This window comes from Ovis canadensis, chromosome 22 (genome assembly GCF_042477335.2).
Source record: "Ovis canadensis isolate MfBH-ARS-UI-01 breed Bighorn chromosome 22, ARS-UI_OviCan_v2, whole genome shotgun sequence".
Taxonomy (NCBI): Eukaryota; Metazoa; Chordata; class Mammalia; order Artiodactyla; family Bovidae; genus Ovis; species Ovis canadensis.
In genome coordinates this window covers 31,130,485-31,146,943 of record NC_091266.1, presented here as the reverse complement: position 1 = coordinate 31,146,943, position 16,459 = coordinate 31,130,485, and the positions used below count along the sequence as shown (strand labels likewise).

Sequence of the window (16,459 nt, the reverse complement as noted above, 5' to 3'; positions counted from 1 at the left end):
CATACATTCTTTTCCAGTGCACAAGGAATATTCTCTAAAACATGCTACATCTGGGACATAAAACAACTTTCAAATATTGAAAAAGACTAAAATTGCATAATGTATATTGTATGAGCATAATGGAATAAAATTAGAAGTTATTTACAAAAACCTATCTGGGAAAATTCTAAAATATTTGGAAGTTAAAACAACACACTTCTAAATAATCATGAACAAAACATTTTCAGTTGAGTGAAAATGAAAATTCTGATACTTGTTAAACACAGTTAAAGCACAGTTAGGGGGAAATGTACAGCTTAATACATATATTAAAAAGATAAAAGGTCTAAAATCAATGATTCACTTTAAAAAACTAGAAAAATCCAAAGCAAGAGGAAAGCAATAATAAAGAGTAAAAATAAATGAGATAGAAATAGAGAGAGAGGTAAAAATCAATGAAACAAAAGGGGTATATTTTTAAAAGGTCAATAAAACTGATAAACTTCTGGTAATATTGATCAATAAAAAAAGAAGACACAAATTACTAATTTCAGGAATGTGTGAGAGATCATCTCTACGTTTATGACATAACAGGTAGATATTAAAAGGATAAGAGAATATCATTAACAATTTTATTCCAATAAATCCTAAAACAGAGATGAAACATAAAAATCTCTTGAAAGATACAAGTTAACCAAAACTGACTCAAGAAAAAATAGCAAACAACATACATCATATCAATTAAAATTGAAATTTATAATTAAAAACTATTCAATAATACAGTAAGTCCCCTACACATGAACAACTTCTATTCTGAGTGTGTTCATAAGTCCAATTTATATGTCCAACAAAGTTAGCCTAGGTACCCAACTAACACAAACGGCTATATCTTACTGTACTGTAATAGGTTTATAATACTTTTCACACAAATAATACATAAAAAACAAACAAATACAAAAAAACACAACGTTTTTAACCCTACAGTACAGTACCTTGAAAAGCACAGTATTACAGTACAGTAGTTGGCATACAGGGGCTGTCACTGAGTGAACAGGCAAGAAGATTGAGGACAAACTGCAGTTTCACTCGTGCCTGATGCAGACAGAACACACTTTCACATTTTTGAAAGTGTGCAACTTAAAGGTTCACATGTAAGACACTTACTGTAACAACAACAATAATCCCAGTATTCTTCGTTTATGTCAGTAATTCTCAATTGGGGTTGACTCTGGCCCTAGGGTATGTTTGACAACATTAAGAGACATTTTTAGTTGCCACAACTGTGAGGGGATGCTACTGGCATCTCCTGGGCAGAAGCCAAAGACGCTGCTAATTAGTGAATTCTTCACTGCACAGGAAGGGTCCCCAAGAACAAAAATGACAAGGCCTAAAATAGTGCTAAAGTTGAGAAACCTTGCCTTAGATACTCTCACTGCCAAGTTCCACCAAACATTTAAGGAAGAAAAAATATTAATTCTACACAAATTCTTTTAGAATAGAGAGAGGGAAGAAACAGCTCTCCTTTCATTCAATGATTCCAGCATTACCCCAATACCAAAATCAGACAAAAATAGTAAAAGAAAATTACAGACCAATATCTCAAATTAAAATAGAAGCAAAAATTCTTAACAAAATATTAGTATTTCAACTTTGTTTTTCTGCTCCAGCATGTAGAAGCTTAAAAGTTGCCTACCTATTCTAGTAAGTAAAAAGCTGAACAAATAAAAAAAATCAACAACTCTTCTTAAATTCCTCAGAGAAATGAGGTCACAGGGCAAACTGCTGCCACAGAATTAGAGAAATAGGTAGACAGATGTCGAGGATCACAATTTACCAGGGTAGAAACTCCTGAAGAAACCTCTGTGGGAACCAATGCCAGGGTAGGAAAACCTGAACTGTAACTGACAAATTGCTAGAGGCTCAATGTGCACATGTCTGAAAGCTAAGACTCCGAGAGACCCCAGCCCCACACACTTCAGCAAGTTTTACCTCCAGGAACTCTATCAGGTCCTCACAGTGAACGTCAAAGAAAAAGGCCCTTGTGCTTGTGGCAGTAGGAGGGGGAAAGGAGCTATTTTTAAATACATTAGAGCAATCTGTTCTTAACAAAGCTTGCTCTCAGGAAAAACTGTTTCATCAGAGCCTAAACTTATTGCGGTCTTATCAGAGCCTAACCTATCTGGGGAAAGGAACATGTCCAACTCCAGCCCACCTCTCCCACCTAAGAGGGTAGAGGGACTGAGAAGCGCCTGTGCACTGGTGAAGCGCACAGCCTGAAGGCACAGGACCACCAGAAGACTGAGAACTAACCACGGGAGGATGCAACACTTTGCCTCCTCCCACACCTAACCACTATATCACTCGGGTCCATTTACTAAAGTTCCTTTTACTCAGCCCATCACATCCACTCTTCAACAAAAAATTATAAGACATACTAAAAAGCAAAAAACAGTTCAAGGAGATTGAACACATCAGAACCACAGTCAATATGGTAACAATGTTGGACTTATAAACAAGGAATTTTTAAATACTATTAGTGTACTAAGAGCTTTAATGGGAAAAGTAGACAACATGTAAGAATTGATGAATAATGGAAGCAGAGAAATGGAAATTCTAAGAAAGAATGAAAAAGAAATGCTAGAAATTAAAAAAAAAAAAAAACTAACTAAAAGAGAAACAGAGAACGCCTCTGATTGAGTAGAGGCAAACAGCTGGGGAAAGAAACCTTGAACTAGAGGATCCCTCATTGGAAACCTCCGAAACTGAAAAAGAGAACAAAGACCGAGAAATGGAGAACAGAATATCCAAGTACTGTGGGACAGCTACAAAAGATGTAATATACGTGCAATGGGATTACCAAAAGAAGAGAGAGAAAATGGAACAGAAGCAACATTTGAAGGAACGATAACCAGGAATTTCTATAAATTAATGTCAACAGCAAACTACAGATCAGAAAGCTCAGAACCCAAAGTGGTATAGATGCCCAAATAACTACCCCTAGGCAAATCATACTTAACTTGCAGAAAGTGTGTTAGTGTGACAATTGCTCAGTCGTGTCTGACTCTATGTGAGCCCAGGGACTCCTCTGTCCATTGGATTTCCCAGGCAAGAACACTGGAGTAGACGGCCAATTGCGGAAAATCAAAGATTTTAATAAATCTTGAAAGAAGCCAGAAGTGAAAAAACCTCGCTACACAAAAGCAAAGATAACAATTTACAGACACGCTCTGCACCCTATGAAATTAGCCTTCAAAAAAAAGGAAGAAAAAGACTCTCCCAAGCTAACAAAAGTTGAGAGAATTTGTTGCCAACAGATATCTGCCTTGCAAGAAATGTTGAGAGAAGCTCTTCAGAGAGAGGGAAAGGGACACCTCAGAAATTTTTATCTACACAAAAGAAACAGAAAGAAATACATGAAAGTAAAATAAAAATTCTATTTTTACTAGCCTTAACTGGTCCAACAGATAACAGCTTGTTCAAAATAATAATGATATATTCAGTTACATATGGTTGTGTGTATGTGTATGTGAGCATGCTCATGTGTAAATGAAATGAATGACAGCAAACATACAAAGGATGGAAGGAAGCAGTTAGGAATATTTTGATGTTATGAAGTACTTGCAGCACTGTGAAGTAGTAAACATTATTTTTAAATGGGTTTATATTAGTTGTAAATGCATATTGCAAGCTCTAGGATAAAGGCAGGAAGGAAGGGAGAGAGGGAGAGAGAGAGCAGATACAAACTACAAATATCATAAATGAAAGAGGAGGATCACTACAGATTTGATGTATGTTAAAGAAAGCTGAGCGCTGAAGAATTGATGCTTTTGAACTGTGGTGTTGGAGAAGACTCTTGAGAGTCCCTTGGACTGCAAGGAGATCCAACCAGTCCACTCTAAAGGAGATCAGTCCTGGGTGTCCTTTGGAAGGAATGATGCTAAAGCTGAAACTCCAGTACTTTGGCCACCTCATGCGAAGAGCTGACTCACTGGAAAAGACTCTGATGCTGGGAGGGATTGGGAGCAGAAGAAGGGGACGACAGAGGATGAGATCGCTGGATGGCATCACCGACTCAATGGACGTGAGTTTGAGTGAACTCCGGGAGTTGGTGATGGACAGGGAGGCCTGGCGTGCTGCAATTCATAGGGTCACAAAGAGTCGGACACGACGGAGCAACTGAACTGAACTGAAAGAAATATTATGAACAATCATATGCCCCAAAATTTGATAACTTAGATGAAATGGATAAATTCCTTAAAGACATAATCTGTTAAAACTCACAGGAGAAAGAGATGACCTGAACAGTCCTGCTATCTATTTTAAAAATTCAATCAACAATTATATCCTCAAAAAAGCTGTGAAAAATGAAAAGAAAAGTAAGGGAGAAAGGGAGGGGGTGAAGGAGGGAAAGAAGGACAAAGAGAACTGCATTGACAATCACTTTCCAAAAGAGACAGCTCCTGGCTCAGATGAGTTCATGGGCAGATTTTAAGAAACATTTAAGGAACAAATTATACCAATTTCCTATGATCTCTTCCAAAATATAGAAGCAAAGAGAATACTTACTAATTTAATCAATGAGGCCAGCATTACCCTAATATTAAAACAGGCAAAGACATTAAAAGAAAACCCTCATCAATACATCTCAGAAACACAGATGCAAACATCCTCAATGAAATATTAGCAAATCAAATCAAATAATGTATAAAAAGGATTATATGCCAAGATCAAGTAGGAAAAGTCAACTCATTCATAACAAAAATTCTCATTAAAATAGGAATAAAAGTGTCATTCCTTTCCTGATAAAGAACATTTACAAAACAACCCAAAGCTAATACTATATCTAATGGTGAGAAACTTGAAGTTTTCCCACTAAGAACAAAGCAAGGGATGTCCCCTCCCACTACTTTTTGTCAACATTGTGAAAAGTCTTAGCTAATGCAACAAGACAAGGAAATACAAGGTATACTGATTGGAAAAGAAAACAATAAAACTGCTTTTGCTTGCAGATGCCATCTATATACAAAATCTGAAAGAACAGTTAAAAAAAAATGTTTATATGTAGAGGCAAAAGACCCAGAATACCAAACTCAGTATCGAAGAAGAAGAAAGTTGGAGGACAAACATTACCTGACTTCAGGACTTAATATGAAACTACAGTAATCAATACAATGCAGCATTGACAAAGGACTAGACAGTGGAACAGAACAGTTGAAAACAATTCCACATACACACAGTCAACCAATCTTTGACAAAGCAGCAATAAAACGAAGCAAAGGTAGTCTTTTCAACAAATGGTGTGGAACAAGTGGACATCCACATGCAAGAAAAAAGGATTTAGACACAGAAATTACACTCTTCACAGATACTAACTCAAAATGGATTATAGACCTAAATATAAAACAAAAAACTATAAAACTACCAGAAGATAAGACAGGAGTAATCACTTTTGGTATGGTGATGACTTTATTTAGATATAACACCAAAGGCATAATCCATGAACAAAAATTGAGAAGCAGGACTTGATAAAAATTAAAAACCACTGCTCTGTGAAAGACACTGTCAAAAGAATGAGAAAACATAAACTGGGAGGAAATACTTGTAAAAGATACATCTGATGAAGGACTGCTATACGAAATACATAAAGAACTCTTAAAATTCTACTGAGTTCTGTTTTTATTATTATAAGAAAATGAACAATCCAATCAAAAATGATCAGAAAAGACACCTCACTAAATAAGATATGCAGATGATAAGTAATATGTTTTATTCATATGTCAATTGTGAATTAAAATAACAATCAGATACTACTACATACCTATTAGAATGGTCAAAATTCAGAAAAATGATAATCACCAAATACTGGTGAGGATGTGGAACAAAAGAAATGCTCATTCACTGCTTGGTAGGAATGCAAAATGGTACAGTTACTTTGGAAGACAGTTTGGCTGTTTCTTATAAAACTAAAATACCATATGATTCAGCAACCAGGCTCCTTGGTATTTACCCAAAAGAAATGAAAACTTACACCCACAAAAATACTGAACACATAGATGTTTATAGCAACTTTATTCACTATTGCTAAAACTTGGAAGCAAACAAGATGTACTTCAAATTGCTTTCTACATATATTTCAAATATTACATCCAGCACCCAAGCAAAGGTAACAAAGCACACACAGAAATAAAATAGCATCGACTAACAAAAACTAGCAGAATCATTATTCAATATAAACAGACCTATAGAATTTCCAGACATTGAAATTATCAGACACAGGCTATGAAAAACTATACTTACTATGTTTAAGGAGATAAAGGCCAAGCTTGAAATTTCAGCAGGGAACTGTAAACTGCAAAAAGTGATATAGCAGATTTGAAAAAGAAACAACTAGAAACATAAGAATTGAAAAACACAAAATTGACATTAAGAACTCAAAGTATGGGGTTGAGGAAACTGTATTTTTAACTCATTCCCTAGGTAATCCACTGTGTTTGAGAACAAGAATCATAGACTACTACAACAAATCTCAAAGTCCTTTGCAATCTCACTCTTTTCTAGTTTCTATAAAGCCTCCAGAATTTTTCTAACATATGAATTTGATGTCTCAGCACTGAAAGTATTTTGGTTAAGACCAACTTTCTAACCTGTGGCTAATGACCTTCACCTCTTCCCTGCTCAGTCGCTCAGTGTTGTCCAACTCTTTGCAACCACATGGACTGTAGCACACCAGGCTTCTCTTTTCATAGGATTTTCCAGGCAAGAGTACTGGAGTGGGTTGCCATTTCCTTCTCCAGGGGATCTTCCCCACCCAGGGATTGAACCTGGGTCTCCTGCACTGAAGGCAGATTCTTTCTGACCTAATACTGAGTGCATTCCTGCTTGCTCATTCAGTTTTCTCTATCTGGAATGGCTTTCCCCATCTTGTCTACCTAGTGAACTCCTACGAGTATAGTTCAGAACACAAACTGCATGTAATCCTGAGTAGAATTAATCACTCCTTCATCTCTATTCCCATACTTTGTTCACAACTACAGCACTCACTATACTATATGAGAACCATATATGAATCTTTCCCCTCCTTCCCACAGTTATACTAGAATAACAGAAAAGCTAGGATTCATATTAATAATCTATTTCTCAAGAACCTAAACCATGCCTATTTCATCGTACAGTCAATGTCTGTTGAATAAATTATACACTCTTTAAAATGAAAGCCGGACAAACTTAGAGAAGAATCTAGGATCAATTAAAGAATTTTGTCCTTCAAATTCTACCAGAGAAAAGGTTTAGAGCTTGCTAATATGAAGTCACACAATAAGCTGGTCACAGAATGGTATCCTACAACATTTTGATGTCTTAGGCTCTATATCTTAAGGACTCACCAGAAAAAGAATGTACTAGGAGAGGGATATGAGAAAAGATAAGTCTAGGGTTCAAAGGGAGGGTGGCAGGAGTCTTTGACCACCTTCTTAAAGTAAAATATGAGGTCTGGGGAAAAGGAAGAATAAAATAGGAGCTTCTCATTTTTAGACAATGGGAAAGCCAAAATAAGCTTGATGCATATACACTGACTTGACTTTTGAGTTTCAGCATACAGTGAGAACACTACTCCTAAAGGGGTTAGTGTTAAATCTGTGTCAGTAAGTAAACCCTCATGATTCTATCTTATGGCAGCCATTTATAGACAGCCAGAATAATGTTTCAGAAATGGAAGAAACTGCCCATGTGGACATCTCTATCACCTTAAGAACATGTCTAACCAAGATAAAGACAATTTTATACAATTTGATCCAAAAGCCAGGGAAATCATCATGCTTGTAGTAGAGGGGATAGCCAATTAGGATACCGTTAGTGGTTGATTCTAGGATCTGTGAATTAGAAGAAATAAAATGCATCCCATAATTCAAGTTTAACTGAAACCTAGGGCAAAGCATTTCATAATCCTCTGGCATACAGCAGTGTCTTAACAAATTTCATTTGTTATTAACATAAGCTATTAACACAATTTTGTTTGTTTAGTGTAATCTGAAGCCTAACATAATTATAAGTCTGACATCATGACAGAAGGAATATAACTTCTACTTTGATGCTTGAATTATATGTTTGGAATCAAATAACAAGTAAGAGTATTTTCAAATTGCAACTCTTTTCCAAGTCTCTGTCTTTAACAATTAAAAAAAAAATCCCCCAAATTCTGCTCTGTTCAATTTATGAGAACTTATTATTATTATTCTTTTCATTTCTTTAACTAATTTAACCTTCTTTCTTAAGGTTCATACTTCTCCCCTCTCCCAGGAGCACAGGCCCAGAGCTGGTACAAAGTCCTCTCTCAATCTTCAGGCCATAGAAATCAACATTTATGAAATCAGAACTTATTGATACATAGGAAAGACACAGCAATTTATCATTAACTATAAATAAGGAACATGTGTGTGGCTAGAAAGGTAATTATTCACTTCCTTTTCAAGGCGACAATACAGTAGGTAAATAAAGATGAAGGAACATGCAAGTGTGTAACACTTTTAGGGACTTAGCAAAAACAAATTCTGAACATAGTTCAGACCCTTCACAATTTAGCAACAATGAAGCAGTTCATTTATTGCAGTGCTCACTCAAATTTTATACTGAAGGTATATATATTTAAGCATAACTAAAATCAACAAACTTTTCAAGTATCCTAACTACATAAACCAATAATGTTAGTAACCAGAAAACTATGCTCTACCCTTACAAAGTGTAACATAATTAGTGCTCACAAAGTATGTATATTCTAGTCCTTTCCACAATGCTATTTACTGTTCCTAAAGTCAAAGGCTTAATTGAGGAGAGTGACCTATTCTCCTTTATTTTTTCTTCTATTTTTTGGTCCCGCTGCACGGCATGTGGGATCTTAGTTCCCCGACCAGGGGACAAACATGAGCTCCTTGCAATGGAAGTGAGGCGTCTTAACCACTGGACTGCTAGGTAAGTCCATGACCTATTCTATTTTAGACAATTTGAAATGCTCAGATTAAGAAACGGAGTCTTAAAACTTTTTTCCTTGCCTGTCAAAAGATAGTGTTTGAAAGTGATTCAAACACTCAACTAAAACACCACTCAGAAAAAGACATGAGTGATGAAAAACATGAAGCATCATCTAAGTACTATAATCTCACCTATTCATAATGAAAAAGACGCCAATACAAAAATAGTGCCAAGCAAAAAGTTACTTTCTACTGAAAGACTGAGTTTGACATAGACTATATTCGATCTAGTCTGCAATCATGTTACAATTACACATAACATGGCGCATTTGAAATAATTCTCACTTGCAGTTTGGGGGTCATAAGACAAACTCTGTAGCTGTATTCCAACTTCAGCCTATTAATTTAGAAAAACCAAAAACTTAGGTCAATTGAACTACAATATAACTGAAATACTATTTATAATTAATAGATGCGATTTTTAACATGGCTCACCAACTGGTTCAGATGGCCACAAGCAGGAATTTCACACCTGCAAGAGAACACATGTGATAATCCTCATAAAATAATATTACGAATATTCGTATGATTTGGGGACTGACTGTCAAGTTAAATGCCAAACTTGAGTCAGTCTGATTTTGCTATAATCCTAAAATGATTTTTATACTTCTTTATTATTAACGTGGAAAGTCCTAAAATTGATCAAACCTTTAATAACTTAAAAAAATATTTAACCTACAAGTATCCTTCACTTTTGAACTTCATGTATCTCTGAAAAACTATAGATACAAAACACTTAAAAGAAGGCAAAAAGTTTTATATACCGTAACATTTTGTTCTTAGGGAAAAAAAAATATAATATAAAAATATATACACATGAAAATAACTATGTTTTCTACACAAAAATTGCATTTTAAAAGGCTTAAAACTGTGAAGGGAAAAGTAAAATGAGATATACCTTCCTATAATGTTTTATATTTTATAGAGAATATAATCATGTGCTATTTGTGCAATTAACAATTAATAGCTAAAAAGGTTGTAATTAAAAGTAGTTTAGTTAAGTTTATAATCTTATAAGTGTCTTTCCATTAGAAAAAAATTCTAGTCCCCAAACATATACTCATCCTTAAGAATACGGCAACTCCTTTCTGGATATCTGCTTAATGAAATAATTATCCTATAAAATACTACTACCACTCTAATATTCTAACAAATTTTACAGTTTTGCCCTTCTTGAAGCAAGTGATGCATCTTAAGAAAGATCAGAGGAATCTATTTTTTCCTTAGTACTTCTAGCACTGCCTCACTTTTTCAGGCAGTTTTACAGTGGAATACTAGCTACCGTCATTTTCTATAGCCGTAACAGCTTAAAACCTTATCCTAAAACATGACAGATGTGTCTGAACACTCTTCATGGTTTTACTCTTACATTATTTTAAATTCTGATTCTAAACACAAAACACATTTTACATGTGAACATAGTCAAAGATCTCAAATGTAGTTTTATGCTGATAATGTTTTACAGAGTTTAGATATTAGGACTGTAAAACAAACTGTTTTCAAGTGGGAACAGAAAGTTGTAGCTTTATCATTACTAATAAAAGAAAATCATGCCCACTTTTAAAATGACAATTGCAGGAAAGAGAATAACAAAATGAGACAAATGGGGGATGGGGTATAGGACACAAACCGTAGTAAAAGAGAAAGCAGAAACATATTTCATCACATGGTGAAACAGACACATTTTAGAGGGTGGAAAACAGTCAGAGGAACAATGACTTTGCTGTCCATCACGGCTCCCAGAAAACAAACAGAAGCATGAACAAGGCACCAAAATACACACCAGTCCCTACACACACCAGAACACTCAAAAATTAAAAGCAGCAGCTGGGAGAAATCAACATGTAACCAATAATCAATATGTAACCGTGTAATCAATAAACGGCCAGAAAGGGACTGTAGAAGATGCATTTTCAATTCCACTCTTTCTTCCCATATAAAAATAAGACTTGTTCTTTTCCTGACCACTCATCAAATTTTCAAACAACATATGTATAAAAAGGAAAGAAAACGTGAGGCCTTGGCACTCCAAAATGAAAACAGCAGATTAAAGGCAATAGCACATCAGTAAACAGATAATTATCCACTAGTAATTAGAGACCTACAGTAAGAAAATATCACAGAATATTAGTTTACATAAAGATATTAAAATACTATACGCACATGCATATTTCAGGTAAACTACCATAAAGTCAAGAATACAAACCTTCAATAGCAAGACCACTGTTTTTGCCTCTAGAGGGCGAACTTGGTCTTCTGAAAAACTCTAGACAAGAGAGGTTACTTTTAGACTTTACAAAAAAAAAAAAAAAGAGTTAAAATTTAAGATGTCCAGAAAGCAAAGATTCCCAAACTTTACTGGATTAACAGCAAACTTAGTGCCTCAGTAATTATTATTGGCACCCCTTAAACCAACAGAAATACCCAATTATTCTGTTTAATGAGTAGTTATGTCCCAGTACTTAGTAGCCATTTGAAAAAAATACACATAAATTAAAAGAAAGCTTTATTGCATTCTTAAATAACCACAATTAATCACTAATTGGGGCACGTGTGCCTTTTGTGCAGCGTACAGTTTCACAAATCTTGAAATAAGACTGGACACCATCACCTTCATTTCCTGTTCCACACTGATTTTTGCACAGTATCTGATTTTTACCACAGCAAACTCAGAGAAACCAGATTCACAAAGACACAATGTCACAGAAAGTAATATATTTCCATTTTATGTTAAAACTGTGTACTACCTCAAGCTATCAGGCAGCACCGTATCCAACAAATGGTGGAAGAGTATTACTGAGTTTGCCATGGTTCCCATCAGCATTAGCTGCTGTAGCACATGGGGTGACCTCGGCACACAGCCTTGGAATCATGGCACTTTAGTGTTAAGTCTGAGCAGCATATAAACTAGTCAATATTTTAATTACTTGAAAATGAAATTAACTATAACAAATGCTATTAAAGATATAAAAATTATGTTATTTACTTGAGAAACCAGTTTTTCTTTTCAGCAATGAAAAGAACACTATTAAATCCTTAAAGGAAAATATTTTTCCAATTTAGATGACGATTATTGTTTTCATGGTGATTATTTTTATAAATGCTGGATGTGCTAAATTTGATAAACTACAATTGGAAGGACATAAATAAGAAATTTATCATTTTATCTCCTTCTGAGGAGTAACTTCTCTGAACTTAAAAATGCCACAAACTGATAAAAGAGTCTCACTGTTGTCCAGTCTCACTGATCTCCTATTACTGAGAAGCACATAAGAAGTCAAGTAAGACATGAAATTCTTAAGAACTCAAGAACATCGGTATTAAGAGAGGTAACAGAAGAACTGGCTCCTAAATTACTAGAAACAGAATATATACCCACCCATCTCACAAAGTCCTTGGTAGAAAACCAGAAAATGACCAAGGAAATTTTCAACCTCAAAATCTACTCAGTTTTCACTTTATATTGCTTCATCATTCACAACTACCCATCATATATAAAATCTGTGCCATTGCAAATGCTACCATGTTCAATTAGAAGTCACAGTATGTGGTGAGAATGGTTTACTGAGAAAATTTTTAAAAAGAAAGAAAAAAGAAGACACTATCCAAGGAATAACTAGGAAAGAAAATCAGTGTTCTGCTACTATAAATAATTTTTACAACCATGAAATATAATTGAAAATATATGTCATGCTTTAAAAAAAACTTAAATTTACTACAAATATCTATAGTCACAAAATTTTGTATGTTAAAAAAAATGAATGAAAGTAGAATATGGTTGATAATCTAGAAGAGAATATTTGGAAAGCAAGACAAACCACATGGCTATATTAGTACTTACCTGCTGAATGATTTTGGAAGTTTTCTGAAGATTCTCTCTGGGAGGGACTTTACCAAATAATTTCCAGCCAGGAGCACTATGTACAACTGATTTGAGTTCTTTTGTCCTTTTTGGGAAAAGGTTTCTGAAATACAGAAAAGTTACATGAATTGTGCTTCTGGTAACCAGGGAACTACTTGAAAAATGGCAGATGTAAACAAAATGTAAATATTTGCTGTGAACTAGCTACAAAGTGTACTAGAATTGACTATGTATGTATTATACTCGACAGGAAAAGCCAAAAATCTGAGAACAAAACAGTTACAGAGAACTTGCATAAAATAGGTAAAGGATTCAGCCATACAATTTTTGTGGGAAAATACTACTGAATTATTCTCTGTAACAACTTGTTAGTGCTTGAAATAAATGAGTATCTATTGAGCCTATTCCCATAATGTATGTATATTCAAACTGTTTTTCCTAGGCACAAGAAAAGCTCACTGTAAAAGGGCCAACATATAACCTAGTAAGAAAGTTATTTCTCATTGACAGTCTAAACAAAAATCTGCATAAGGAACAAGGATTTTACCTATAATCACCATGCCCTTACCAACCAAATTAAGTATATATTGTACATGTAAGCAGGAATGATATTCAAAATATGTATACATCAATATGGCATGCCAGGGTACCACAGACTAATCAGAAAGGTACAGTGAATCCAACTGAATATAAACACTTTATATAAGCTGTGATATAAATATTCACTAAGAAAATTTAAAATGTTTATACACAAACAGTCACAAAGTATTTGAAATCTCAAATAACTTGGTCTATCTATACTCAAAATACATTAAAAGTACATTATTAAAAATACTTAAAAGTACATTATTGTGATAAGAATGGGATAAATTTTTAATGCATAATGTTAAGGCTATTTTTCAAGTTTAGAAAGATATCAATGGACTCCTATAAAATATGGGTTAATCAATACAAGAGAAATACCCTCATTTTCCTGGGTGTGCAGTGGAAGTGAATTGATAACTTTTGATGACAATTTACGCTAATTTCTACTTAGGATACTCTAGAAGTTTCATCTGAGACCATATATAGTTACTCAGTTTTCTATTTCATAAAATATCTAAGTTTTCAATAATGATTACATGAAGGACTGGTATATTTACAATAAAGTTTCATGCCTCAAAGGATGGCCTTATTAATTTAAATACTATTTTATACCTTGTGTGCTGCTCATCAATTTATTGCCTCGTAGCTCCATTATGAACCCTGCAGTATATGCTCTGTGACAACATGGAATTCCTTTGAGCATTTCTCCTTTTAAAATGAACATTTCTCCTTTTAAAATAAACTTTCTCAGTAGAGAGCACTGAAGGGACACTGCAGGAGAAAGGGGCTTTGGTCTCCTGTGGTTTCCAGCTGAAGCAGGGTGGGTCAGTGGTTTGGTGTGAGGATATCCAGTAGAATTCTGCTCAGTCATGTGCCCAAGTCCGTCAGCAAACTTGCAGCCTCAGCAACTCAACTGGCAGATGGCTTTCCTGTAGTCCTCTTAACATGTAAACTGGCACCCCAAAGGCTTCCTGCCAGCACTGATGCACTAATTCTCTCTGTAAGCCCCACACAGCTCACTCGTACTCCCCAGAAAGTTCTCACCAAGCTATGCTTCCCCCACAAGCCTCCATGTGGCCTGCCTATACACCTTCCAACCAAGGTTTCCCATCCAACATGTTAAACACAGGGGAAGGACCTTTGACACCAAGGTTTATACAAAGAATTCTTGCATGAGACATCAAAAGCATGATCTATGAAAGAAAAACTGATGAACCAAGCTTAAATTGAAACACTTGCACTTCAAAAGATATCACTGATGCAAAATGAAGAAGTAGAAGGATCTGAAAGTCAGTCCCTCCACCAAAGTAAAACTTGAGCCAGAAAGAGCAATTGGAATCAATCATTTCAGAACTACAGAACCTTTTCAGAAATTTATAACCAGCAAGGGAGTGCATGAAAGGAGAGGCTGCTGATCTTCCCTAAGTGAAGAGCATGGCTGAACCAACTACCATCAACTGTTCCTGAGCCCCTCCCTCCTATAGCTGTGGAGATAGCAGCCTGCTGGCTCCAGGAGGAATAGTTTCTAGAACAGGTAGCAGCAGCAGCTTCCATTGGTGGTATCTATCAGAACATTAAAAAAGGGTACTTTTTTTGACGCAGATATTTAAGGAAATCTTAGTCAGGCCACCAGCTAACTGCAGGAAATAACAGAACAGAAACTTGTGACCACACACAAAAAGGATTACACACTTTGCAAAAACAGTTTGGAAATAACACAGATGGCTCTAGTCTTCAATGAACAAAAATCTGCAGTCATTGAGAACTGAGAAAACAGATTTACACAGTTACAACATAATAATACTCAGAGTGTCCAGGTCTCAACAAGAAAAGAATTATAATACATATAAAGACACAGCAAAGTATAGACCAATCGCAGGAGAAAGAATTTGGCAAAAACCATTCCTAAGGAAGTTGATACAATGAGATTACTAGTCAAACATGTTACATTAACTGTCATAAATATAACCAATGAGCTAACCAAAACTATGAACAAAGAATTAAAGGAAATCAAGCAGGGAACAAAGTGAGAATATCATTAGAGACAATTATATATAGGAACCAAACAAATTCTGAAACTGAAAAGTAGAATAAAATTAAAAATTCATTAAAATAGTTCAACATCAGGTTACAGCAAGCAGAAGGAAATATCAGCATGTAACATGATGATAAGACAATTGAACTTACTCAGTCTCAAGAGCACAAAGAAAAAAGAATGAATAAAAATGAGCAGAGCCTCCTAAATTTGTACAACACTATGGTGTATAATAGCATATGTGCTATAAGAGTTCCAGAAGCAGAAGAGGAAAAAAAGGGGGGGTGGCAGAAACAATTTTTGAAGAATGGCTAAAAATTTTTCAAATATGATGGAAGACACAAACCTACACATCCAAGAAGCTCAACAAACTCCAAGCAAAATGAATTCAAGGAGATATACACGAAGATACATTATAGTCAAACTGTCAAAAGACAAAGAGAGAATTTTGCAAGCATCAAGAGAGAAGCAACTATCACAAACAATCTATCTTCAATAAGATCAACACCTGATTTCTCATATGACATCTTGTGGGCCAAAAGTGTCAGGCTGACGTAATTTAAAGTTCTGGGGGGGAAAAAACAAAAACTGTCAGCTGAGACTTCTATATGCAGCAAAAATCTATCCAACAATAAAGGATAAATGAAGATATTTCTAGACAAACAAGTTAAGTATGCTCACTCCTAACAGATCTGCCCTACAAGAAGTGTCAAGAATTTTTCAGAATGAAGTGAAAAGTAGCTCAAAACCATGAGAAAACACTGGTAAAATTATTTACACAGGTAAATGTCAAAGTCAGTATTATTGTACTCTTCTATTTATAACTCCACATTTTTCCTATGTGATTTAAAAGGTAAATGCATAAAATAATACTTACAAATTTATGTCACTGGGCATACAACATACAAACATGTAATCTCTGGCAGTAACAATATGAATGAGGAGGTACAGGGATGTATACAGTTAGCACAGTAT

The 16,459-nt window shown here is 35.0% G+C and overlaps 1 protein-coding gene across 5 annotated transcripts in view; it reads right to left on the bottom strand.

Annotated features, from left to right (window-relative positions):
* TBC1D12 (TBC1 domain family member 12) overlaps positions 1–16,459 on the bottom strand; it is a 95,722-nt gene that overhangs the window by 38,913 nt on the left and 40,350 nt on the right. The window contains exons 2-5 of one of the 5 annotated variants that reach the window (XM_069568070.1): positions 12,844–12,967; positions 11,209–11,268; positions 9,438–9,474; positions 6,277–6,328 (exon numbers count right to left, since the gene is read on the bottom strand). Coding sequence is in view for 2 of the 5 variants with exons in the window: in XM_069568067.1 (XP_069424168.1) it covers positions 11,209–11,268; positions 12,844–12,967 (184 nt within the window). In the remaining 3 variants the exon portion in view is untranslated. Of the gene's footprint in view, positions 1–6,276; positions 6,329–9,437; positions 9,475–11,208; positions 11,269–12,843; positions 12,968–16,459 lie in introns of those variants that run through there. The other 4 variants (XM_070289451.1, XM_069568067.1, XM_069568069.2 and 1 more) reach the window with 4 other exon arrangements.